Here is a 27,997-nt window from a genome sequence, read left to right on the forward strand (position 1 = left end):
ACTTGAGTTTGAGAGTGCTTACTTAGAAGAGTAGATTAGAGAACAAGTGCTATGCTTATAATATAACGAGTAGACTGGTTATTCTAAGAGTAGAGCTTTCTAAGGGAAAATTTGAAGAGCAGACTTGGCGGAGCCAGGAAAAGTTTCACCCTGTTTAACCGGCGCTGTGCTATGCGCACAATCGCGCACAGCCGTGCTAATGCGGATTTTAAACAGGGAACTTGAAAAGAGCTAGAAATGGTCCAAAATAACCAATTACTACAGCTCTTGTGCTGAGGTCACTTCCTTCAGGGACAGATAGGCTGCTCAAGGCTCCCCACTCCCACTGGTGAGCAAAGAAACTTCCTTCTTATCCAAGTAAGGTAATGGACAACACAGGAACTACACCACAGCCCAGAATGCAGAAAAGCCTGTAAACTGGTCTAAACTAGTCGAGGAGAGGCGGAAAAACAAGGATTATTTTTTTGTTTTTAGATAGAAAACACTCAGAAATACAGAAGGCAGCAATAAATCAGTTACACAGGCTAGCACACTTTAGTGGGCAGCCTCAATAGTTAAATTAAACAAACACAGATTTTCGATTAATTTTCGACCAGGTAAACTTTTAAGTGCAGATACTATAAAATGCAGCAAACAGTTAAAAAACAGTATACGCTTGTTTAAAATAAGCAAGAGAAGGTATTCCAAGTAAAAAACAGAAAAAAATACTTAAATCTGGAAAGTAGTCGCTTTTCTCAGTTCTCTGTAGCTAGGACCACTCTGCAGGACCACGTGGAGCTGTCTCTGAGTAGTATAGCCAGAAAAAAAAAACGCTCTGAGGCAGATTTTAAACAGGGAACTTGAAAAGAGCTAGAAATGGTCCAAAACAACCGATTACTACAGCTCTTGTGCTGAGGTCACTTCCTTCAGGGACAGATAGGCTGCTCAAGGCTCCCCACTCCCACTGGTGAGCAAAGTCTATATTTTATGTCCTAAATTTGTATTGAAGGAATATGCAGCTTCTGTGTGACAAACAAGGACAGACAGCCTATTCTGCTGAATGCCTCATCATCAGGGGCATACTTCATTGTCCAGACTTCATAGAACACTGCAGTGGAATATTTTCTTAGTGGTTCACACTAGGGCAAGATGCCAGCCAGTTGTCTACATTCAGTTTTTTAACATAGTTATATACAGGTAACATAATCTGTCAGGGAATCTAAAACAGGAGAGTGAGGCATGAGCTTTGCACTAATGTCTGGGGCATGCACAGGGGAAGCAATTCCTGTTATCCATTAGCAGACAATCGTCAGTATGTGCATTTCTTTTTTTATACACTGGTGGGAGAAACATGTAACCAAATCCAAGCAACAACAGGATGGCTGCCCTAGCCACTGTTTCTCTAACATAAGACAGGATTCTGTATGGTGAAACACGTAGTTTGCTATGGATTTTATTTAATTAACAAGTGTGTTCCAGTTGAAAGCCAAGTATTTAACAGCAGGTTTAACTTTCTATGCAATCCCTGCTAACATCTTAAGATGAAGTTCTATAACTTGTACCTGCCATCTATCAACCCTCTTTCAGTTGCTTGACTATTTTCCCTAGTGTGCGTCAGTCATTTGTATCACGTAAATAGAATTCCTTTTTTAGGAGACGTTAGTCTCACTGCAACTTATGTTTTGGATATCTGGGTACAGAGGTGAGAACTATCAAAGCTGAGCTGCATATATCCATACCATAAAGGAAGGTTTGCTCCATTGTCTCCACCTCACTTAGGGTTACCACCTGTCCCATTTTGCGAGGTACAGTCCCTCTTTGGGCAGTTGTGTCCTGCAAAAAAATTGTAAAAATGGCAAATGTACTGAGATTTTAGGACAAAATTATTTCCTATATTTTATGTAATAGTTGCATAAAACAGTTATTCTGTATCTGAAACACCTAAATGTTGTAAGAAACAGAATATGCAACTAAAATTCTTCAAGAATAAGCTTTTATTTGGGCAAAAAAGTAAAGTTCTGTCATTTGTACTGGCCGTGGGTATGTTTCAGCTTGTAAAATCTGACGTTTGTACCAAAAATGTCCCACTTTGGGAATTTAGAAAGGTGGTAACCCTAACCTCACTACGTTTCTTTCAGTCCCTCTAGGCCTGACAGCCTGGCTTCTGCAGTTGAATTTAAGTTATAGAAAAAAATTGATGAGAGAGTGTGGAACTTTTTTATGCAATTATACTGTGATGGCCCAAAAAATTAAGGAAAGAGTGGCTTTTTCTTTCATAGACATTGAAAGAGAGAAAGAAAGACTGCCAGACAGATGGTTAGACAGAAAGATATACATAAAAGATATATAGTGACGATGAAAAGCTATGCTTGTTTTTGGAGACCTGACCCATGGATTCATCTTTTATCTTGAAGCATAGAAAATATAGTTATGTCAAGAACTGACCATTATCACAATTAGCAGACATCATTCCTTTCTATAAAATAAAGACTATTGTGTTAGGGCCCCTTTAAAGGACATCCACAGCTCCCTTATTCTCAAGTAGTGTAGTAAGGGCCCCTCCAAGGCAAAGCTTATTGGCTGCATGAGATGCATACCTCTCAACTATCCACAAATAATGACATACATTTGAGTTTCAGATTTTCATATCTTTCAGAACATACATGCAATCATAAATCTTATTATTCTAGCAACTTCTCAAGATTAAAAGAGCAATATTTAAAATCTGCCTTATTTCTGGGCCTTTACACCCCCATTAATTTTAGGATTTGTGCCGATTTTTTTGTGTTAAAGTGGTAATACTGAGCTGATAGTAACATATTCCTTATCTTAACAGCTGGGAAGGAATACATTCTAGATTCTTGAAGTCACAACCATTAAATGAAAATTAAAAATGAAGGAATTAATATACCAAACCTTTACAAGACAATCTCTGTCACTACTTTCAGCTTCTGACAGCAAACAGAAAAAAACACTACTCTCAAAAATAACAAACAGAACAAACTATATGCAGAACAAGGCTAAGGTTATAAGCACATTACCATATTTTGTAACAGTGACACAGTGAATATTGTGCTGCTTTTTCCAACTGTTTGTTGGCCCTTATACCTGAAAATTAGCCTTTCATTGTGTAAAGACACACACGCACACACTCACACACACGTGAGCGCGTGCACACACACACACGCACACACAAACAAACACTCAGACATAAATATGCTTTCTTTTTCTCTTTCGACTTCTCATCTCTAGGACAATGCAAATGAAATGTGAGGACAGGAAACGTAATAATACTGGCTAGATGGTGAGTGGGTGGTCTCACTAGAAGGAAATGTGAGGACAGGAATTGTAATAATACTAGATGGTGAGTGGGTGGTCTCACTAGAAGGAAATGTGAAGACAGGAACTGTAATAATACTAGACGGTGAGTGGGTGGTCTCACTAGAAGGAAATGTGAGGGCAGGAATTGTAATAATGGTAGATGGTAAGTGGGTGGTCTCACTAGAAGGAAATGTGAGGGCAGGAATTGTAATAATGGTAGATGGTAAGTGGGTGGTCTCACTAGAAGGAAATGTGAGGGCAGTAATTGTAATAATAATAGATGGTGAGTGGGTGGTCTCACTAGAAGGAAATGTGAGGGCAGGAATTGTAATAATGATAGATGGTAAGTGGGTGGTCTCACTAGAAGGAAATGTGAGGGCAGTAATTGTAATAATAATAGATGGTGAGTGGGTGGTCTCACTAGAAGGAAATGTGAGGATAGGAACTGTAATAACACTAGATGGTGAGTGGGTGGTCTCACTAGAAGGAAATGTGAAGACAGGTTCATATGTGTTTACTAGGCTAACGACCACAAGGGCCTTTTTAAGCCTAGCCATGTATCCCAAATCTCTGATAAGTTTGGGTACCCTTGATAGGTGTAAGCATGGGCCTGGGAGATGAACCATTTACAGGTTACTTGTTTGCAATAGAGACATGTGCCAAACCAGGGATGAATTTCCAGTTTCCCATCCAATTTTCCAAGTTGCACTTGAATTGGATTAAGGAACTCTGCTTTACATGGTAGTCTCTGGGATATATACCTATCTCTCCAGCAGGTCATATTTATATCACAGGCAAGGTTTAAGTCTTTAGAACAGGCAGTTCTGGTACTAGAATGGAAAACTGTGGCTGATTTGTTCAATATAGCGTTCTTCCTGCTTTTATAGGACCTAATTGAATTAAAGGAATCAAATGAAAGAAGACCCCTTCTGAAAATGTTTCATCCCAAGTTGTGCATTATGGTGGGTGACAAACACCTACACCTGTGGAAGGGCCAACACTAAGGTTAGAAGGCTAAGAAATTCTGGACTGGGTTGCCTTTCATGATGCATAGGTTGGTACTAGGCTATCAGCATAAAGCCTATACAAGCCTAGCCACAACAATTCCTTGGCTATTTCTTCCCACAATATTTACTTCCCTGGACCCCTGTCTAGCAGAGCGACTGACGTGATCCCCAGGGTGAATTTCCTATCTCCCATCCAATCGTCAAGGTTCCTTTTGAAAAGAGCCAAATAGGCACTCTGCTTGACATGTATGGGCAGTCTGTTCCAGAGTCTGGGGAGTCTCTGGGTCAGGAACCTATCCCTCCAGCATGTTTTGTTCATTGTGATGACAAGATTTAGATCCCTGGATCATGCGGCTCTGAGGGATTGGGATTTCTTTAAGTGTAGCATGTCCAGCAGCTCTGGGTTTGACATGGCCTTGTATGTTAAGCAGAGATCACCTCTGAGTAGACGATATGCGACAGAGTATAGCTGGAGTTTTTTTAGATGGTCAGCATTGTGCATCTGCTTTAGGCCTGTGATTCTTTTAGTGAGGTATTTCTGTGGCCTTTCCAGTTGTTGCAGATGTCTTGAGAGGTACATACAAAATGGGGTGTTGTATTCTATAATGGGTCTAATGAGGGATGAGTACAGTGGGACAATGACCTCCTTTTTTCTGGATGAAAAGCCCTTAGTGATGAGGTGTGCCACATAGAAGGATTTCCTGACTGTTGTAGCGATGTGGTTATTGAAGGTGAGACCACTGTCCACCTGTGTCCCTAAGTCTCTTATCACACTTTCAGTGTTTAGTGTACTGCCACCTATGTGGTAATTCATGGGTACATGTTTTTTTCCCAAAGGGGATAACTATACATTTCTTGGCATTGAGCTTGTACCCATGGCTCTTGCACCAAGCATCTGTTTCTGTAAGGCCCTTTTGTAGAATATCCACATCATTTGGGGATTCAATAATGGCTCCCTGGCTCCCAGTTTGCAGTCATCTGCGAACTTTGTTAGTCAGAGTCCCTTAGTGTTGGCCTGTACTTCAGAGAAGTAGATGCCAAACAAGAGCCGTCCAAGGACTGAACCCTGAGGTACTCCACTTATCACTTGTCTGGAGCTGGATTTGGAGTCAGCTACTTTTGCAGTGTGGGTTCTGTTAGTAAGCCAGTTGGCAACCCATCGAGTGATGTAGGGATTAATGCCCAGCTTTGTAAGTTTATCTATGATTTCAGAGTGGGGGATGGTGTTGAAAACCTTGACGAGGTCCAGCTAGGCTGTGTGGACCACCTTACCCTCATCCACAGCTCTGGAGACTGATTCAAAGAAGTCAATCTGGTTCAGGAGACAAGATCGGCCCTTCACGAATCCAAACTGGGTTCAGTGAATTGAATCCAGTGAATTGGGTGCAGATATATAGTGCAACATAACAATGTCTACCAGAATGTTGCATTCCTAAAAAGATAAATAACTGTCAACTGGGTTTTGACAGACACATCCAGGCCCCAAGGCTCTACTGTCATCCTTCATATTTGGTAGCACCTTAACCCCTCACTATTTATGTACCTTAGAATCATGGAATTGTCCCCAATCACTTGGAGAATACCTTGTTCATGATAATTCCTGAATACTGTGACTGTTGGGTATATCAACATAAAGAACGTGAATTTACACTCATTGAGCCCCCTGTTTAAAATGCAATGCATCTGTTGCCATGCCTTAAGATGGAGAGATGGCTAAATGCCACCATTTTAATTCCTTGACTAAGGAAGGGATCACTAAAATAAGGCATACCCACTGGATCCCCCGACTTATCCTAGATAGTTCTCAAGTAATGTTCAACTTTTTTTACAACATACATATGGCCTAGACCTCTGAGGCAAAGTCTTGCTGATATGACAGAACAAATGCTGAATGAAACAGCATCACACTGTCATATGCTATCTCTTCTCTGTCTCCTGTATAAGAAAATATCTCTTCCAAAAGGAATCTCTGAAAGGCTTCCACAAAAAGCTTCTATTCTGAAGGGATCGGATCTGATTTTTTGCACTAACCGTCAGACATAAGGAGTCCAGAAATGCATTACAGTTTCTAGGCAGTACAACCACTGCTCCTCAAGTAAGCTTAGGTAAGATAATCATCCTTGTAAGAATAAATATGATTGTCTCTTAACCTGACAGCTGTATTGCAGAGGTCAGAGATATAGAAAAAAGCTCACACAAACACAAAAATATGTTCTAATTTTATTGCAGCAACTTTACTTTTTTACTGTTTCTTTCTAAAGTCATACAATACTGTTCACACAACTGAACATCAAATCATGCAGGACAGTTGTATATGTATCACTTTCAATATTCCAGTGCATTAGGTTGTCTGAAGTATAACTACAAATCATCATCCTTGTGAAGACACTGGCAAACAATGGGGACAACTCTTCAGTCACAAGTTCAACTTGTTCTGGAGCATGAATGTGAGGGATCAGTAAAATTCAAACCTCTCTGCATGCCCACAACAAGATCACAGCCTAGCTCTTAATGTCCAGTAATGAAATGCCGATAAGTAGTGCATGCTAATACGGGCATGTCTCGTGTACTATTTAGCTATTTTAGGTCTGCCATAGGCATTGCTTTCAGGACTGAGGGATATACTACACTTTATACTAACATATGCTCAAGATAATGTATCTCAAGACATCAGCTAAACCGTTCTCACTGTTACTGAAGGCCAGGGTCCTACTTTCTGTGTCTATAGTATTAGAGTACTGCATTGTTTATTGTCATTTTTTTTTCACAACGCCAAAAGTTCACAAAACAACAGCTCTGTCCAGAAATGAGGTAACTCGAAAAGTAGTATATTCAAAAAGCACACTGGATGTACTAAAAAAAGCTATATTTTAAAATCACACTCAGTTTCTAAGAAATTCCTGTTTGATGAAAGCATTGTGTGGTTTTTCAATTAAAGCTGTTTTCTCTGGATTTATCCAGCATGATTTGTAGATATATTTTTATTTATTTATTTTATCATTTGTTGTCTGGGTAATTGGGCTGGCTCAGAGATCCTTTTCAACCACAACCCAGACCACAACGACAAGAGTAAATATATCATATTAATATAGGGACAACTTAATGTAGTCAGTCAACATGCATACTTTAAATTGTGGGATGAAACTTGAGTATCCACAGAAAACCCATGCAGACACAGGGAGAACAATTAACGGGAGGTGTGTGTGGGGGGGGGGGTGCAGCCCCACACATAAGTAGTGTATGCTGTTCACTGAATCCCCACACACACCCTCCTCTAATTAAATATACTGACTCTAAGGTTGCACTAAATTGGGGAGAGGTCAGGTTTTCTTATAGTTAAGTTACCAGTAAGTAAGTAGTACATTTCGGTTCCATTATGATGGCCAGCTATAGCCATTCGATAATTTTATTTTCGGAGATATGCCTGTTCGGTATCAGTAACATTCGATGTTTAACATTCTTGGAATAGCCATTCAATGCAAGTTGTATTCGATGGCTGAACATAGAAGTGATGAATGGTTTAGCAATAATACACAAGTGGGTGTGGTTACTGCTTGGTTTATCCATGGATGATATGGTTTGGTCACAAGAGCGAAAACAAACATCATAGGTTAAATAAGCATTACCTACATCTAGAAGTAGATTACAGCCATTACACAATCCCATCATTTTGAATAAAAGAAAATTACTTATCTTTTTAAAAAAAATGTCATTGTTGAACTAGTTTTCTGCCCCATTTCTTCTCGCTGTCTTGAATGGCTAGGAACAGCTTCATAACATCCTGCATCTGTGCCTACTTCTATGTACTGACACTTGCATAGTATATTAGCTTAAAAATGAACTTTTTATAAGTAGTCATGAATAAGTATTTGTCCTCTGAATTACATTAGGATATTTTTTCCATTTTATGATGTTCTATGGGTCAGTTACATTACATCTAATATTTTCGGACAGTATTTTGCTATCTTTGCAGTCTGTATCTCTTTCAAAAAGACGGAAATGTGTACTTTGAAGCATTTCCATTTTGCAATACAGAAAACATTTTGGGTATTCCCAGCTGCAGAGATTTATTGTGTTTTTCTTTTGTTTTGCAGCTGCACTTTATTCTGTTGGATTTATAATAGGTATGCTGGTTGCTGTGTACAATCAGGATTCATGTTTCTGAGTGTTAATTAGTTTTCATTCTATAATACTGCTTATGAATCATAATCCATGGGAAAAACATTCTCCATGCTGACTCCGGCATACAGCACTGTGGAAATGTATAAATCCAGCAGACACAGAACAAAAGCAGAATTAAATATAAATATGGGGTGCACAGAAAAAAGATGGTGAAAAAGCGGGGTGATTTAGAAATCTGGTGAAAAGAAAAGACAAGGATAAGAAAATTGATGATGTCTACTTACAAAACACAAAACAAAAGTTCTTGAAAAACTCTTAAAAAAAATAGACACAGAAGACAGTGGGACCCTTCTGGATTTATCTTATAACCAATTAAAGCTGAGAGGAAAACTAGTGATACCATTTGGGCAGTGAACCCAAGACAATAGGGATTTACAGCACAAAGGTCATTTCAGACAAATAGTACAGCTGTGTAAGAACTTCCTGTAACGGTAGATGTGTGAATAGATCACTGTTGCAGTATTGCTGACTTATAGGATGCATCTTTCCAAGGATAATGAACACCTGGCCAGTCTACAAAAGGTTAGGCACCTTCCAGTTTCACCTCAGTGACCTTTGAGATATGCACAAAACTATCTGCTGGTACTTAATGGACATAGGAGTGCATAATTTCTCAAAGCTTTCTTGCCACAGGAGAAAGTGGGGCTGAGGTTAAGGGTCAGTGAGGACAGGGACAGAAACAAATAAGAGAGGAGAGAAGATGGAAAGAAAGGGTTTCACCTCAGCCATGGATAAATGGAGAAACAAAAAGCAGATAAGGGGGAAGGAGGGAGGATGCATATACTGCAACAATGATTCATTCAAACATCTACTAGTATGATAAATTCTTACACAACTGTACCATGTTCATCATTTGATCACTGTTGCAATGCTGATTTATGGGATGATTTACATTACTTTTAGGGAGAAAAGGAGGAGGTTTGAGGAAGAGAACTGGAGTCCAGTAACCCCTGAAGGATGGTTCTGGCAAAATGTCTTCTGGCTCTGGAAAAAATAGCAATTTTGTAATGTGCTGTGAAAGTGTGAATAGATAATCAAATACCTGTGTCCAAGATCGATTTGGAGAAGAACTTTTAAAAAGGCTGCAGCTTTAAAAAGATGTGCTTTGACCTGACCTTGGTGAAACTTATGGAATGGCAAAAACAAATGAAAAGGAAAATCTATCTACATATATTCTGCTTAGAAATGAGTATGCCCATCATTTATCATTCAAAAGAAGTAAATAACTGGTCAAACTTTCTAACAGCTTTTTGCCTTACCCAGGTAGAACCTTAGTGGATTGTGAACATCTACTAAATGAAATATTATTTCCCCTTTATTCTGAGGACTGAGGGAAAATGTAGGTAGACGGATGGAAAGATTTAGGAATACTTCATTGACAGGTTTGGCAGAAAAGAAGGGATAGTTATGGGGGTCATAATGTCTCTAAGGAAGACTAAGAAAGGGAGAGTATGTATTAGAGCTTATAATTCAGAAACCCTTTTGGGAGATGTTAAGACCACTAACAACACTGTTTTTCAACTATATAATTTTAAAGAAGCTGGTTTTAATGGTCAAAAGTTCAGGTTTTCAAGTACAGAATTCAGGTCACAAGGAGGAAGAGGAGGAGGAAGAGTGGATTTCCTGGGGCCCTTAAGAATGGTTTAACCTCAAAACTTGAACAAATGCGGGAATTAATTGGAAGGCAACCGGAAATGGCTAACAAATGCATCTTGACATAGGATTCTAATCCTGAAATGAGCAGGTTATACAATTATTTGAGAATAAAAGAGATCACTGCTTGATAAGGGTCCTGTCCTCTGTTATAGCCCAAGAAAGAAAATCTCTTCCATTTCAAAATTTAGGATTTTCTCATCACAGGTTTTCTTGCCTCCTTTATTGCCTGCAGCACGTCCTAGAGTAAAGGTGCCTGAAAGGAATTAGAAGCCTATCATCCAAACTGTGAATATCAGTGTCTTTAGGTTTGGATGGATGAGAGCAGCTCTTTTGTTGTGATCAAGTCCATCCTGTGGGGTAATGTGTGTTGACTGCCCCTCACTAGGTGAAAAGGAAGGGTGAACCATTGTTGTTTGGGACAAAAGGGGATTACAACAGTATTTTTGGACTGTCTTTTTGAATCTTCAGAAGGACCTTTAGAATGAGAGGGACTGACAGGAAATGGAGGGAAAGGATAAAGGAATTTTCCTTTCCACAGAAGGGAGAAAGTGCCCATCCCACTACTGGATAATCTGAAGGAAGCCCTCTCCATTTAACATCCATTCATGAGGGTCTACCTTGGGTCTGCTCAAGTAATCTGCCAATGAACTCAGTTCTAAGTGGATTTATACCACTGGGAGTTAGAGACTGTGGTGATCTGCCAAATTTTAAGCCATCACTGCACACATTCAAAGATGGCAGGTCTGTTTCTTGACATAGTACATGACTATGGTGTTGTAAGGGTCCCTATTGTCCAACAGGGATGAAGAATCTGGAGGGCAAAGATCAAGGCTTTCACCTGTTTGATATTTAGATGCTTGCCTGTTCCTGCCCTGTTTAGACCAGACTGTCTGAAGTTTGAAACTTTGTGAAAGGGACCACCAGGTAAGCTCTAAGGCATCTGATGAGACCTCTTGAAGGGGGGTAGAAAGAAGCAAAAGGGATCCCTGGACTCACTCTTACCTAGATGAGCCATCAACACAACTCTTTCTTCACAAAGGGCAAGACAAAAATTGGGGAGAAGATGGTAGTGACAACTAAAACTGATTTTAGGTACCACTGAATTTTCTTCATGTAGAGTCTAGCAAAAGGATATGAATTGTAGATGTCATGACCCCCGGGCTATCAGAATCTCTGCTGTAAAGGTCATGTGTAGACTTATGAGGGACAGAAAGTAGGGTGTCAAGAAATGTTTTTTTTTCTGAGGAAGAAAAGCCATAATGCTGGGAGTATTGAGAAGACATTTAAAAAATACCAGAGACTGAATGGGCTGAACGCTGGATTTCTTGAAGTAAGGAGTGAACCCTGTGTGAAACAAGAGGTTGATTGTGAATTGGAATTCTCAGAAAACCTTTTGAACTGAAGTGGCCTGAATGAGAAAATTGTCTAAGAATGTGTGGATACCCTGAAGCCTATAGAAAGCTATGGCAGGAGCTAGGTGCTTTTTGAAGACTCTTGGCACCAAAGAAAGTCTAAAAGGGAAGGCAGTAAACTGAAAATTATATCCCAAAGCACACAATTTTAAGAATTGTCTGTAGTCTGGACAAATAGGGATATGCAGATAGCCATCCTACAGACGCAAGACAATCAAAACAGCCGGAGGAAAGATGGAAGGCAAAAGGTTTTGTAGAGTAAGCATCTGTAATTTTGGAACATTTACGTAAGAGTTCAAAATGGATAATTCCAAAATTAGACTCCAGAGAACTTAGAGATAGAAAAAAATACAGTTTTGTACCTACCATAAATGTAGATGTTCGAGTGTTCACACTGCTGCAGTCATCACACTTGGGTTATCCTGCCGTCAGGCGGTCCCACAGTCGGCCCGAATTCCAAAGTCTTGGTCCGGCGTCGGTTGCGGTCACTTCTTCCCAGACGTCAGTGCGACAGGGGTATAAAAGAGGCAGCCGACGCCATTTTCTTCAGTTTTTCTTGCCCCAGATGTCAGGTGCCCCCAAATAGGAAGGCAATATATAGTCCTAAGTAAAATACATAAGTAGAAAACAATAGCTACAGCTGTAAGCAAATACACCATATAGAAATACATCATATAGATTGTATAAAAAGGGAGGTATAGATAAAACCCAGGTAAGAAGAGAGGATGGTGGGAGGGTAACCTGGACTGCAGCAGTGTGAACACTCAAACATCTACATTTATGGTAGGTACAAAACTGTACTATGTTCGTGTTACACTGCTGCAGTCATCACACTTGGGTTGAATCCCAAAGCTAAGGCTGGGCGGTTAGTACTAAACAGGGTTTGGAGAAGCTAGTAGGCCCTGTAGAACTGCAGTGGCAAAGCCAGCTCTGGTTTTTGAGTATAGAGATAAGTGGTAGTGATTGGTGATGGTGTGCACTGAACTCCAAGTTGCAGCCTCCAAAATATCCTTGGTTGGTACCCCTCTGAGGAAGTCTGCTGATGTTGCTGTAGCCCTGGTGGAATGGGGCCTAATGTTACCAGGTACAGGCTTCCCATGGTGTGTGTAGCAGAAACGGATACAATGTCCTATCCATTTTGAAATGGTCTGTTTTGAGATAGCTTTCCTTGTGATCCTGCAGCATAGGATACAAAGAGTTGGTCAGATTTTCTGAAAGCCTTAGTTTTATCCAAGTAGAAATGTAATTGCCTGTGAATGTCCAAAGAGTGTAGGAACGTCTCCCCTTTATTCTGGGGGTTTGGATAAAAGGTGGGTAAATGAATGGTTTGGTTTAGAGCCACACTGGATACTACCTTTGGCATAAAGGAAGGGTTCATTCGTAAAGAGACTCTGTCTTGATGAAAAATGATGAAAGGCTCCACTGCCATTAGGGCCTGTAGCTCTGAGACTCTTCGTGCTGAAGTTATTGCTAGCAGCAGGGCAGTTTTCCATGATAGAAACTGTAAATCAGCTGAAAAAGCTGGTTCGAAGGGCGGTAGTGTAAGTTTTTCCAAAACAAAATTGAGGTCCCAAGTTGGTGTTGGTGCTCTCCGGGGTGGTTTTATGTTCTTAGCACCTCTGAGATACTGTCTTAGTAATGGATGTGAAAATATAGGAGGATCCATGTTGTAGTGAGCTGAAATAGCTGAAGCGTGGATCTTCATAAATGAAAAGGAAAGGCCTTTGTGCAACATCTCAGTTAAATATTGCAGAATCTGAGGAATATTTGGGACAAGGGGATTTTGGCCTTTAGCCTGGTTCTAGGCGCAGAATCTTTTCCATTTGTCTGAGTAGGTTTTCCTGGTGCTGAGTCTCCTGGCCTCCAGAATGACATCCATAACAGCTTTAGGGAGAAGTGTTGACTGGTTGTTTAGGTAATCTGCCATGCAGCCAGATTTAAAGTCTTGAGCTGGCTGTGTAGAATCTGATTGTTTTGCTGAGTTAGCAGGTAAGGAATTTGAGGGAAAATCCATGGTGGGTCTTGAGCCATGTTCCTTAATATTGGATACCAGTGTTGGCGTGGCCAGTCTGGAGCAATGAGTATCATTTGTGGCCTCTCTACTCTGGCTTTCAGGAGCACCTTTGCCAGAAGAGGCAGTGGAGGAAAGGCATACACTGTTAATGTTTTCCAACTGAATGAGAGGGCATCCACTTTCCAAGCTAGCGTGTGGTATGTCCTTGTGCAAAATTTCCATAGTTGGTAGTTTTGAGGGGAGGCAAACAGATCTATGTCTGGGCTCCCCCATTTTTGAGTTATCATTGTGAATACTTGTGGATCTAGTTTCCACTCGTGAGGATCCATGATATTTCTGCTTAGTTCGTCTGCCAATGTATTTTTCTTTCCTGGCAGAAATTGTGCTTGTAGTTGAACTTGGTAGGTCAGTGCTGTGTTCCACAAGGTCATTGCTGGCCTGCATAGGGGGTAGGAATGTGTGCCCCCTTGTTTGTTTATGTACCACATCACTGTGGTGTTGTCCGTCTTTATTAGACGTTGTCCTGGATGTAGGAGGTCCTTGAAAGCTGTTAGGGCATTTTGTACAGCTAGCATCTCTTTTTGATTGATGTGGAGATGCATTTGATCTGCAGACCATTTGCCCTGAATACACTGTCCTGCCATGTGTGCTCCCCAGGCGTAATCTGATGCATCTGTTGTTATTGTTTGCCTGGCTGTGGATAAGGTGAAAGGCTGACCCTTGTTGAGGTGACATGCCTGAGCCCACCATAGAAACTCCTGTTGAAGGCAGGGAATGAGTGGTATTATTGTTTCCAAGCTGTGGCTGTGTTGAGCTCATACACTTTTCAGGTACCATTGTAATTTCCTCATATGCAGTTTGGCACATGGAATTAGTAGTATGGAAGATGCCATGAATCCCAAGGCCTGCAGAATTTTTCTTGCAGGGAGTTGGGTCTTTGTTGCCATCATTTTGAAGTATTGAGTCAGTTGTCCTTGCTTGTCTGGCTTGAGATAAGCCATCTGGGCCGTTGTATTTAAGCTGGCACCCAGGAATATTATATCTTGTGAGGGCACTAGTTTTGACTTCTTTTCGTTTACTGTGTACCCTAGGCAACTTAGTAGGTTTTTTACAAACGCCAGATGTTTTAAAAGAATGTCCTTGCTTTCTGCTTGAATAAGGCAGTCGTCCAGGTATGGATATATTTGAATTCCTCTTTGTCTGCAGTATGCAATTTCTGGAACCAGGCATTTTGTGAAGACCCTGGGCGCAGTAGATAAGCCAAAGGACAGTGCAGAGAATTGGTAATGAGTTGAACCTGCTATAAATCAGAGGTATCTTCTGCAATTTTGTCTGATAGGGACATGCAGGTATGCCTCCTTGAGGTCCAACATTACTAGCCAAGCCTTCTTGCCCAGCATGGGAAGAAGTTGCTGTAGTGTGAGCATGTTGAATTTGGGTACTTCCAGGTATGTGTTTAGAATTGAAAGGTCCAGAATGGGTCTCCAGGCTTTGCCCTTTCGGGGAACCAGAAAGAGTCTTGAGTAAAATCCTTGTCCTTGCTCCTGTGTAGGAACCTGTTGAATGGCTCTCATGTCCATGAGTGCTGTAATTTGTCTTTGAGCCTCTGCCCATTGATTTGATGGCAGATTTGGCATTCCTTTTATCCTTGGTAAAGTGTGAAAGTGGAACCTGTATCCTTGAGATACAATATTTAGGACCCATTTGTCTTTTGTGATGATGTGCCAATTGCCAAAAGTGCAAGTTTTCCTCCCAAGGGAGCTGCCAAGAGGGATTTGCTTGGCAGTCTGAGGGGTAAGTCATTGTGATTGTCTTCTGAAGGTTTGAGACCTGTCTTCTCCTCCTTTCTGGGTTGTGGCACCCCATTGTCGAGGCTTGCAAGAGCCTTGTGGCTGACCTCTGTCCCTTGGGCATCTGTATTTACCCCTCTGTGGTCTGTCAGAAGTTGGAAAGGACCAGTTTTTGGTTGGCCAATTTCTGCTGAAACGAGAGGGTTGAACCTGTAAAAAATCCTTGACCGTCTGCATAGATTTTGCCTCATCCTCCATTTTCTTTAAAACCTCTTCTGCTTTCACACCAAATAAAACATCCTGCTGTAAAGGTGCATCCAATAACTTTGCTTTAACATGATCAGGTAAAGTTTGTTCTTTTAACCAAGCATGCCTACGAATGACAGACCCTGTTTCTGCTGCTCTACAAGAAGCTTCCAATTAATCAAATCCACATTGCAAAGTATGTTTTCCCACTTGTTCTGCTGCATGCAACAATTCTTGCATTTCCTTGTAATCAGGCTGCTCTGTATGTGTGAGCATTTTTTGTTTTAATTGAGACATCAAATATTGTTGATATTTCAGCATGTGAAACTGGCAATTTAAGGCCCTTATAGCTAGAGTAGCTGAGGTATATACTTTTTTTCCCCATCTGTGTAGTGCTCTAGAATCCCTTTCAGAGGGTACAGGATTTTTAGCAACAGAGGCCTTAACCCCTTTGGGACCCTTGGAAATGGTTTCTGGGTCAGCAACAGGGCTTTTATATAGGAATTTATGTGAGTCAGGGACTCTGTAGTATCTGTCTGGTTTGGCTGGTACAGGAGGTAATGAATCTGGGTTAAGGCTAGATTCTGAATAAACATCATCCACAATGTCTAACACAGGTGGAACAGCAAGGGCTCTGTGCTGGGGTAGTAAAAGGAACTCTCGGAGCCTTTTCTTAGAATCAGAGTAATCCTGTCCTTCCCAGTAGAAATGTTCCCTCATGGTATGTAAAGTTTCCTCAAAAGAGTAGTCTTCTGGGGGAGATGCTGAAGGAATAGACTCTTCAGCATCAGAGTCTTCATAAGGGGGAAAGGAGTATTCCTGTTCCTCAGAAGAATCTGAGGAAATGGAAACCTGGTCAGACGAAACGTAGTCCTCCTCCTGTCTAGGCCTTTTGTCAGGAGGGGGCTGGGAACCCCTGATTAGGGTAATTAAGTCTTCAGCCATCTTAAGCATCTGTTTCTTAGGCATGGGGCCTTGTACTGGAGACTGCTGTACAGGCTTCCTTACTTTTAAAGGAGTTTTCAGCTTTGCATAGGATTTTATAGTAAGTGTAGTCGGTCTGAAGACACCTTTAGCAACTGAAGGCCTTTCAACTATACTGGAATCCCCTTCAGCAATGGGGTCGGAAAGGCCTAAAGATAAAGGCTCTGGAGGCCCAGCAATCTCTGCTTGGGAGTCGGATGCAGCCTGGGGTTCTAAATCAGCGGTCGTCAGGGGCTGCGTAGGCACCTCACTGAAAACCAGAGAACTGGCGACTGGCCTAGCAGAGGCCTTGGTGTCTGGTTTGGGTCTCGGCTGCCTGTCCTTATCTTTGCGCTTTTTATGCATCCCGGTCGTCGGTTGTTCCGACGGCATGATGTAATTAAATTTTCTACCAAAATAATGTCAGGCGAAATCAAACCGACGTTTAATAGTTCGTTTGTTAAACCTAGCACAAAACCGACAACCTGTGATGTCGTGGTCTGGGCCTAGGCAAGGAATACAATAAGAATGAAAATCCTTATGAGGTATTTGCTTCCCACAAGAAATGCAATTATTCACTTTGTCTGACATCGGTCTGAGGCAAGAAAAGATTCCCCGATGGGGTACTTAGCTTTACTGAAGACTTCGGTCAGAAATTCGATTTGAAAATCTCAGGAGTCAGCCGACCGGCACTTGCGAACTGCTTCTACTTCGGGCACTGCGCGGCAAGAAAGACTGGGGAAAATGGCATCGGCTGTCTTTTTTATACCCCTGTCGCACTGACGTCAGGGAAGAAGGGACCGCAACCGACGCGGGACCAAGACTTTGGAATTTGGGCCGACTGTGGGACCGCCTGATGGCAGGATAACCCAAGTGTTATGACTGCAGCAGTGTAACATGATGCACATCTGATTACATTCTTGCCTTGCATTATCTTTCCCCCCCTTATTCTAATTTTCTTGAATATTTTAGCAGAAGAGGATCTGATCACATTATCATTCTCTAAAGGAACATCCAGTAGTTTGGCCTTCACATCTCTAAGGGAATAATTGGATAAGAAAGCCAGAAAAACCTCTCCTGGACAGATCTGGTTTCAGCTGCTACTGAGGAGGCATCAGCAGTGTCACAGTCACACTTGATTGTGTGTCTTGTAACCTGCACGGTAGAGCTGAAAATATTTTGTGAAGAAGTCTTAGTGTCAGAGTTGGTAGGTTTTGCATTACTTTATCCATATTGTCAAAAATAGCAAATATCTAGTCATATGAGTCTGGCAGTTAATGACAGAAAAAGGCAAGGTGGCAGAAATGTAAACCGTATTTCTTTACCTGTCCGTGGTCCTGATATCTTTATTATTTGGTACAGCATTAGAAGTAGGAAGAAGTTTAGAAGCCTTATCTGAGCCCACATAGATAACTGCTGAGTCAGATGTAGGGTTCTTGTACAAATACTTATGAGCATCAGACACTTTATAGAACATGTATGTCTTCTTAGGCATAGGACGTTGGGATTCCAGAGTCAGAGAGTCAGATAAAAAGGTATTTTACAAAGCAACCAAGAAAGGAGGGCTAGCCAATGCAGAAAACAAAAAGGTTGTGTCTGTGGTTCCACCAAGTGCATTTAAAATGTCATGATTAACCCAAAGACACTCACTAGCACCCCAGGTTATAAGTAAAACTATATTTTATTTCGCACCTTTTCTATTTACGAGACTGCTTCAGAATAAAAAACACTGAACTAACCCTCATTTAAAAAACATTCTTTGACACATTAAATTTTCTCAAATCATTGGCTTCATAAATGAGCATGCTTACATTTCAAAACATTATTGACAGACATATTTTCATTCAATCCTGGTTTCCAGTCTGTTTCCATTTTTAATTGCCAGTACAACTATCTTATCAATTAAAAGTCTGCCAATCACCCCACTTTCATATTGTTGCACTTTCTCTGTTATAAAAAAATAAAACCTTGTTAAAATCCTGACATGCTATATTATCCTTCACCCAAGTGAATATTGTAGTTATGCTGATACATGCATTTCCTTAAACAATTATCTACCTTACCTATGAAGAACATGGGACATGACAAACAGGTTGCTATATAAACAACGTCTGCTGTGTTACAATCAAATTTACCTTGGGAATATAATATTTTAATATTTGTTCCTTCTGTTATAAAATTTCCTGCACGTATGTACTTACTTTGCTTGCATGCCCCACATTTATACATACCAGTCCTTTGATGTTTATTTTTATTTTCTCCCTTTATATACTTCAACCTATTTTCCATGCTGAAATGATTCTTAAATGTGGCTCATCACCTATTTTTTCTCTTAACCCTTCCTGATGTTGAAAGGTTTGCTGTTGTTTGTCTTTCGGCTTTTTCCCGGTAAGGGGTCGCCACAGGGGAACTCCGGTCCACTAATGACTGGCAGTAGATTTTTTTACGAAATGCCAAGGTGCCAGCTCGACGCCCAACCTTCAACAAAGGCACACCCATTTACACACACATGTCTTTCGAATGCTACCCAACTGCGGGGAGGACATGCAGACTCCACACAGGAGGCACTCCCAAGGCAAGCCAAGAATCGAACGGGAGAACCTCTTGCTGTGAGGTAACAACCAATATTTCAGTATTATACATTGTATATCATAATTATGTATTGAAAAAGAAAGACATATTGATATGCTATACTTCTTAACCCCTTTGTTTTTATCTCTAGTCGCAATGGGTTCACTTAATATAGGTGGAACATGATCTTTTTTTTTTTTTGCTTTTACTTCATTAATTACATCTTTTATCAACTTATCAGCGTAATGTCTTTCTTTACACAATTGACAAATATGGTTCTACTTACAACCTGGGGTGATAAGTGTTTTTGGATTAACATTTTCTGTGTTTCAGAAGGTTTGCTGCCCTCCCAGTTTAAAGGATCTCATCATTTTATGAATAATATTGCCAAAGAAAGTTCATCCTGAGGTGAATCTGAAGACAAAGTATACAATGCTACAGACTCAAAAGCTGTTGGCGAATCAATTTGAAAAGAGTAATCTAGAGGCCCAGAATCAGATTCTGCAGACAGTTCTTCAGAAGGAGACTTTCACTACATACATAAATAAAAGTGGGACAATGGCCCAAAAACAGGGACATTGTTTTTAAATATTGCTGTTACAAACTTAGAAGGTTGATAGAACAATAGGTTTTGCATTAACATGCATTTTCTGAAGGATATGAAGTCTGAAACTCAAATGTCTGTCATTCTTGTCTAACTTAAAACTAATGAATTACCATTAATTTGCCAGAAAATCCACAATTTTATGAAAAAACATACCAAAAATATGAGGCCAAAATCTGGACATTGTCCAAAAATCTGTACAGTTGAGAGGTATGCCCCTCTATCTTTTGTGGGTAGTAGACAAAGAGGGAGAATAAAACTGAGAAGGCTATAAGGACATAAGGGCCTTTAAAAGTCATTAGAAGAAGTTACGGCACTCCTGCTGAGGATCTCTTTGGGTAGGAGTAACAGGAGAAACAAGCTTAGTCTTTTGTCTTCTTTTCTTTTGAGTGTCTGGGTTATCCTTTAGTTTCAATACTGTATCTATGAGTACAGGAGAGTGTGTGCTTGTGGCAAACACTGTTTGTCTAACAAAAGCGCAACATCTTTATCACTAAAAGCCCCATTCAGTAAGCATATGGTGTTGCCCTTTCTCTGCTATTGTACATCCATGGAATTGGCATATATAAGATTGGAGGGTCCCCCTATAGGGGGGTGGAGGGAGACTTGCACCCTGCAAAAAAACAGCTTTAGTTTGCTTTGTGCTCACTAAAAATAGCTTTCAATTATTTTTTTCACTGTTTCATCAGATAAACAAAGTTCATTAAATAATCATGAATCTAAGTGCAGCCAAGAATTTGTTTCATGCAATCAAAGGCTATACTGTAACTTCAGTTAGGTTTTTAACATTGGTAGATTAGTTCACCTGAAGATGGATAGAGAAAATTCTTGAAACTGAGGGTTTGGGTTAGGTGTAGCTTGATTTGTGGAAGAGGTTTGTGAACTTAGATAGGTAAGAAGGCATTTAGATGTTTTGATGCCTCTAGAATTAATGAAATCTATAGTCTATTGTCAACTAGTGAGCTGAGAGCTATTATTTTGATTACAGTGTATGAAATGTTGGGTTTCCACAATGAATTTTCAGAGAAATGGATTCAAGATCATATATGTTAATTAGGAATACTTATGGTGAAAGTGTTTCTGCTTGCTACAGAGTGAACCTTGTAAGCTTTATTGTGATTTGTTATACTAATAATGGCATAGATGGTTTAGCATCTGACCAAATTGCCTGACGTTGGAAATTTTACTGATTACAGAAATAAATGTGGAGCAACTTGGTTATGATTTGGCATGAGAATATTCTAGATATGTATTTAGTTAGTGCACTTTAATACTTTCTTGTAAGATGTATGAGGATAGAATGGTTACATCTGGCCTCCTTTATAGTGAGTCAGGGACATTTGTGAAGTATAACGGTGTAGTTAATGGATGATTTTTCTACTGCATGGCTGTGGCTGGACTCAAAGCAAGTATTTAAAAAAGTTAACGTATCACAGGAATACTTGCTTGCTTAGATTAGAAGTAAACCAAATATGTACAACTATTGTAGGAACAGTTAAGCTTGGTTAGATTAGAACCTAATAATGAAAATGTCATGAGAATATGTAAGCTTCCTTATGTTAAAACCTAACAGATAATATAAATGATAGTCTTTGTGAAAAAGAGAGAAGATCACAGAGGTGAAGTGGGAAGATCACAGAGGAGTAGTATTATTAACAGCACATATGTGGAGAAATGCACCCTAAGGAGAATCATGTATGTAGTAGGTTAAATAATTTCTCGTCGATTACAGGTATACTAGTCAGTGGTCATGCTAGAGATTAGATGGCTTTATAATTGTCAAGTAATGTCACAAAGAAGGAGTTTATGAGACATAACTGTATGCCAATAATGCATAATCCTGTTGGTAGGGGGTAATCCAGTGTTATACAATGCAGAGAGGCTGTTTTGGAACCCCTCCACCAAAAAAGACATGATGTTATATTGTCAAAGGTCTGTCTTTATCCCTTTAATTAATTACACTTGATCTAAATACGTGAGGACCTGAGAATTGAGGCTGATGAAGTATTAGGTCAATGTCATCAAACAACCTTTACATTTTTTGAATACTCTAGCAAACATTTTAATAAAGAGTTTAAGATCTACTTAAATAATGGCTGCACACTGATCAGCAGGTTAATTTCAGCTCTCCCAGTGTGAAAAAAGAAACTGAGAGATAACGGCCAGTAACTGCCAGTTTTAGTAAAATTCTGTTACTAGCTTGTTACATTGCCTAGATGCCATCAAAGAAGAAATTTAGAGAGCCCAAAAGATAATAAAATAGAAAAGATGAACAGAAAACACTGGCGGAAAGAATTCTACAGCTGTTCAGCAAAAAGCAGTTGAAGTTTCAGCTTTGGTGCAAGACAAGGCTTCCAGTAATCTAGAGGAAAAATAAGTTAAATGTGTGAGAGCTGATTAAAACAAACAAAACATTGAAGGAGTATGTCAACTCAAATTAAAAAAAGGTTGGAAAAAAGACTTGAACAGCTATCCAGATGAATTGATAAAACTGCAAAAACTCAAAGGATGAAATGAAGAAAAGCCTAGCTTAGTATGAGACTGCTCAAGAAGAGCAGTTTCAAAAAATGGTAGAGTTAGAGGACAGAGCATGCAAAGAAAACCTGAAACTTTATGCTGTACCAGATAACCAGAAGGAACAGACTGTATTAATTTTATGACAGCACAAATCAGCAACTGGACTGGTATTCCACAGCAGGATTTGTTAATTGAAAGGGCACATTGTGTGTATGCTCCAAACCTGGCCATGAGAAAACAGCCTTGTATTAGTAAAGATGCAATCATACCAGCAGAAAGAGTTGATCCTGACAAAACTGTGGCAGAAGGGCAAAGTATTAAAATTTTGAGACAGCATACCATTTGTGGAAAATTATTATTCACTGTACACCAGGATGAAGAGAAATAAATTTATATCAGCAATCATGGAATGTCAAAAGCCAGGTGTGAGATTCAAGCTGCTGTCCAACTGACTTGAAAACATTTTTTGTCTTTGTGGATCAAGCTCATTTCTGATGCAGAAAAGGATAAGGAAGAAATAGAATAGTTTGTCCAACAAAAAGAAGGGAACTCGGCTTCTCAATTTTCTGATAATAAAGATCATAGAGAGACTTTGCCAGTGTAATCTTTTTCCAATGTTCAAAAGGAAAATGCTTGAGAGGAACAGAAAAGCATAGGAGTTGACTAGAAGAATCAAGAGTACGTCTGGTGAAATGACCTTTAATAATATTAGCAATTAGATGACTCACTGACCAGCAGCAAAAAAATAATGTAATTATCAATCTGTCCAGGCAGAGTCTTCTTGCTTACAGACAGACCCTTGTAGCTACAGTAAAAGGAGATGATAACAGGACCATCTTTTTGGATTCATATACTCATATGTGATAGAACCTTAACTGATGATGCATGTCAAGGGTATGAAAGATGTCTTTTCCATGGATTCTGCATTTGGAAGGAAAATACAAAAAGGACACCCACAGCAAATAAGGGTCTGCAACTGCTAGATCACATAAGTTGAGGTAAGCACACCAAGAAGAATGTCTTTCAAAAGAGCTTCAGGTCTGCAAACTGTTTTGAATGAAGAACAGGCAAATCCTTAGAGGGAGAATGCTTCTTCAAAGGCAGGAAAAGATGAAAATAAAAACTTAAGTACCTGTTTGACAAGCAGGTACAGAGCCAAAGTTCTACATCCATAAAGCTGCTATGTGCTGCAGTGGCAGAAACATGTGCCATAGCTATGCAATAAGAAACATGTGCCATAGCTATGCAATAAATAGGATCTAAGTTAAAGCGATGCAAGAGATATGTCAGAGAAAAATTTACTAAATGAGTGGGGTAATTTAGGATACCTTTCTGCTCAGATTAAAGGTCCTTTCAACATAACAGAAATATCTGATGGGTAGAGGGCTTACAGCTTTAATCACTTCCAAGCAGTAAGTCTGATGGGACCAAGGGATTTTAAGGAGCAACCATACCTGACAATGAAGCATGTCATCTGAAGTAAGGAGACTTCTCTGATTTGTACTAAAATGCATTTACTGCAAATTTGAATGAGCTATGTAATGGTTGACTGATAGTGACTGGATATATTAAAAGTGATGTATAATGTTTGCACTTACAGTTGTGTTGGCACAGTTTGGAATGTATAATGTTTGCAACTGAAAACAAAATGCATTTACTGCAAGGGACCTGGCATCCTGAAACCATATCAATGTCAGTTACCAAGGGGTAGTGAGGATAAGTTTTGTTCTTCCTTTTCTGTATTTTCCTAGATGGTTGTTGTTGTTGTGTCTTTCGGCTTTTCTCGGTTAGGGGTCGCCACAGCAGAACTCCGGTCCGCTAATGATTGGCAGTTGATTTTTACGTGCCAAGTTGCCAGCCCTGATGCACAACCTCCAACGAAGGTCCACCCATTCACGCATGTCTCCACGCAGAAGACGCTCTAGCTGAGAATCGAACCGGAGAGCGTCTTACTGTGAGGTGACAACGCTACCACAGCACCACCACCGTGGACCTGTATTTTCCTAGATGGTGTGAACTCAAAATGAAAGGTTGGAAGACATACAGGAATCCTCCCTGCCAAAGAATGTTGAACATTCCCCCCATCAACTGTCATTGTCCTGCTGAACAGTGCACAGGCTGTAGAGAAACACATTCTTCAAAGTGGTGAATGGGTCATTTGGTAAGGTGCTGCATTTCCACAACTTGACTAGACAGGTATTGTTTATTCTCACATCCAGTGATGCTATTGGCACATTAACATGCTACAGGAAATGGCTGTGAAAGAGATGCCCTTTGACCCACTGACTAACCCTCCTTACCTGCGTAAGAGTATGAATGCATGCCCCCCAAGTCTATGTGCCACTTCATGGTCCTGTCAGACAGGAGCAGAAATGCTCTGCTTTCATCTTCTCTCCCAAAACTCAGAGAGTAAGGATTACTGCCATCGGCTTTATTGGGTTTATATGAACATCTTTCTAATGTAAAATTAATCAGAAAGAAGCCTAGGTTTATTTGGGACACGGATTTAATTGCATTGGGTATCTTCAAAATAAGATTAATCCATTATGTTTAATTGATTCCTTTTCAGTTTGAAAATAGCCTATTTTAATAATGAGGTCATGGAACTATTTGGGTAAGGACATTCCCTTTTCCTTCAAAGATGCATAATCTCAGAATTAGTAAATTTAGAGTCATTGAATGTCATGAGTGATGTCAGTTTTTCTTTTCTTTCTGTCCTTCTTTTGGCAGTTTTGTAAACATTGACGTGTGTTGCCAACTTTAATTTTCCTTTATCATGCAGGTCTCTGTAATGCTGTTTGCAGACTGCTATGTATTCAGTTGGCTTCCCTGCCATCATCAAATCATCTATTCTAATGCCTTCAAGGTTGCTGTACAGAATCCACCAGTATGCAGCCTGCTGATACAGGTTCAGACACCAAAACATCTGTGAGGTTATGACAGGTATGCAACCACAAGATCCTCACCAGCCACTGAAGTATCCTTCTCTGAAGATGGGTAAAAAGGCAAAGTGAAAATGGTTAATACCATGAGGTCCAAGGCGCTCAGAAGAGGTTTTGTTCTTTACCCACCTCTTAGCTTCACACAGCAGATGAAGACCTTAAGTTCTGGGGTTCTCTAAGTAGGCTAGAACAACTAGAACTGTTGAGTATTTGGTTCCAGTACAATGAAAATAAAATATTCTAACCTAGGATCAGGAAATGTTTATTCCAGTATATGTTAACCTCTTGAGATCTGCAGCTGCAGATGGATCCAAAACAAAGACCACTACCATTACAGAGTCCTTTGTTAGAGCTACTCGGAGACAGTCATTGAGGTAAGATTAGGAAGTCTTTTTGTGCAGAGCTTCCACCGCAATGACTTCAAAATTAGCGAAAGCTTTGTACACTTGGAATAGACCACACAGCTGTTTCTTATATCAAAACTGGTGGTTTCCCCAGGTCTGGCTGGTGGATTAAATGCTGCTATTTGTGATAATCATTTATGTTGTGCACATGGCCCGGACAATAAAAATAGCCATCTTGCAGATCCTGATTCATAATGCAGTAACAGCAAGGACATTTACAAGCACTCGGTGCATTTGGCATAATTTAAACTTTCTCACAGTAAGGGACAGACCTTCCCAGCTCACATGTGACATCCTAAAATACACCAACAGAAAATGTGTACAACCCTGAGTGCAGAAATGAGAAAATGTAATTGTTTATGAAAATCAGGATCTCTAAGTAGGAAATCCTAACAATGGTATCCTACAAAGGGTCTTAAACGTTTGAACAATTTATTATTTCTCAAGCTAGATGCAAAAAACAAACTGCTGCCTCTCCTCATCCATCTTTTTCCATTCAACAAATATAATGTACCCAACACCAGCAACAATAAGAATTGTTACGCCCAGCAATACAGTCAACATAAAAGACACAGACCTTAACTAGCTCATCTAACGGTAAGAATAAACTATGCATGAGCCTTCAAACTACTTGCTTAAAATCAAGACAACAGTAGCAGCAGTGTAAAAAGTGTGGAAAATTAAAAAAAAATGTTAATAGAAATATTATTCTACATGCATATCCATCCATGAACTTACCACTCGACCCCAGCGATTCCAGCAGTAGTACTGACCAGAGAAGTCAATAAGTTGGATAATGTAAAATTTGTTGTTGTTGTGGCCAATATTTGTCTGATTCAGCATGCAGTCAAAGTCCTCATAAACCTAGCAAAGGGGAAAAGAGTGGTATTTAAACTGCACAAAACAAAACAAATTTAATAGCTGATGTACTTCAAAACGGAACTCAGAAAATCTGAAAGAGGGAGATTTTGGTAGAGGTATCTTGCCATTCAATTGCTAAACAGATTTAAATTCCAAATCAACCAGGTCTTTCGAATAACAACATTCCTTTAGCAGAATAGTAAATACGTGCAACACTGTAGTACTAGCCTCCTAAGACCATGTATCTCATCAATGAATTTTATTTTTGTTAATTCAGTCATTTTTTTTAACTATATATTAGGATCGGTCATCATAGGGCATGACCTGGCGTACAAGGACAGGGATAAATGCAATGCATATGGGCACTTAAGTGTAGCCAATTAACCATTATGATATGGGGAGGTGCCAAGAAACTGGAATACCAAGAGAAGACCTGCAAAGACAGGGACGAATATGCAAAGTCCACATAAGCAGTGACCAGAGGTCAGGATTGAATGATTAATACTAGAGCTGTGAATTAGAGGTCTTGCTGTGGTATCCAAAATGGAGACATCTGAAATAAAAATGAAAACTGCCAGCATTTTGTATGAAAGAAAAAAAAAGCAGACTTAATGGAAACTGATGCAACTGGTTCTCGTTTGGGAGGGGTTACTAGAGGCACTTAAGACTGTCTGATGATCAGGTGTGTATCAACATCAACTAAATACTCTCTGTAGATCAGTAGCTGTTGTGGCAAAGATTACTGAGCATTGCATCATCACTGTCCTGACTGAGCTGTGTGTTGCTAAGAGGAGATGGCTGTGTAACATCATGCATCATGTGTAATCTGACAAGCTATGTGGACAGAACACATAGAATGCTACATCAGCTTCACTGTGTGTCCCCACCATTGCACATGCTGTACTAGAATGTACTGAAATGTGTGGGAAAACACAGGAAGGCATTTCACATTCAAACCTGACCAACAAAGCACCTTATGCTGTAAGCTTCTGGTCATAGCTTGTGCAATTACATACTTTAATACACTGCCCTCCACGGTATATATTCTTTAAAATAATGTATTTATTTTTTTCTGGTGAAATACGCTAAAATGCATTTTTTATTTGGCTTATTTATCATAACTTTTATATGTTTTATTAACCCCCCCCCCAAATGTCTGGTTGGTTAAACATTTTCTTAAGCTTGCACTTTCTAGAATTAGGGGCTGTCTACTGGAAGCTGGTGTACAAGTCCAACAATTCTCAGTATATCTGAGCTGCATGGCAAATCTACAGTCTAATCACTGCTGTGTAACCTCATACATAGAGAAGGGTCACTGCCCATCATAAACTATAAGAATCAATCACAGGAAGTTAGAAAGGATTGGGACTAGAGACTGGACAAGCATTTAAAAAAAACAATGGGAAGATATATGTACATCTCCAAAGTATGCAACAAAATCTAGAAGTTTTTGTATTTTTGCTTGGAAATGTTTACATAGATATTTTTATAACCCAAGTAGACTTCAGAGAATTTTTCCTCAGGTAGA

The 27,997-nt window shown here is 39.9% G+C and overlaps 1 protein-coding gene across 4 annotated transcripts in view; it reads right to left on the minus strand.

The window, feature by feature from the left end:
* PARP3 (poly(ADP-ribose) polymerase family member 3) overlaps positions 1-27,997 on the minus strand; it is a 487,884-nt gene that overhangs the window by 196,010 nt on the left and 263,877 nt on the right. For all 4 annotated transcript variants that reach the window (XM_044077474.1, XM_044077472.1, XM_044077473.1 and 1 more), the window contains exon 3: positions 26,347-26,472. In XM_044077474.1, the coding sequence (XP_043933409.1) occupies positions 26,347-26,472 (126 nt within the window). The remainder of the gene's footprint in view (positions 1-26,346; positions 26,473-27,997) is intronic.

Source organism: Protopterus annectens, chromosome 7.part0, assembly GCF_019279795.1.
Source record: "Protopterus annectens isolate FY-2018-M chromosome 7.part0, PAN1.0, whole genome shotgun sequence".
In the NCBI taxonomy this organism is placed as follows: Eukaryota; Metazoa; Chordata; order Ceratodontiformes; family Protopteridae; genus Protopterus; species Protopterus annectens.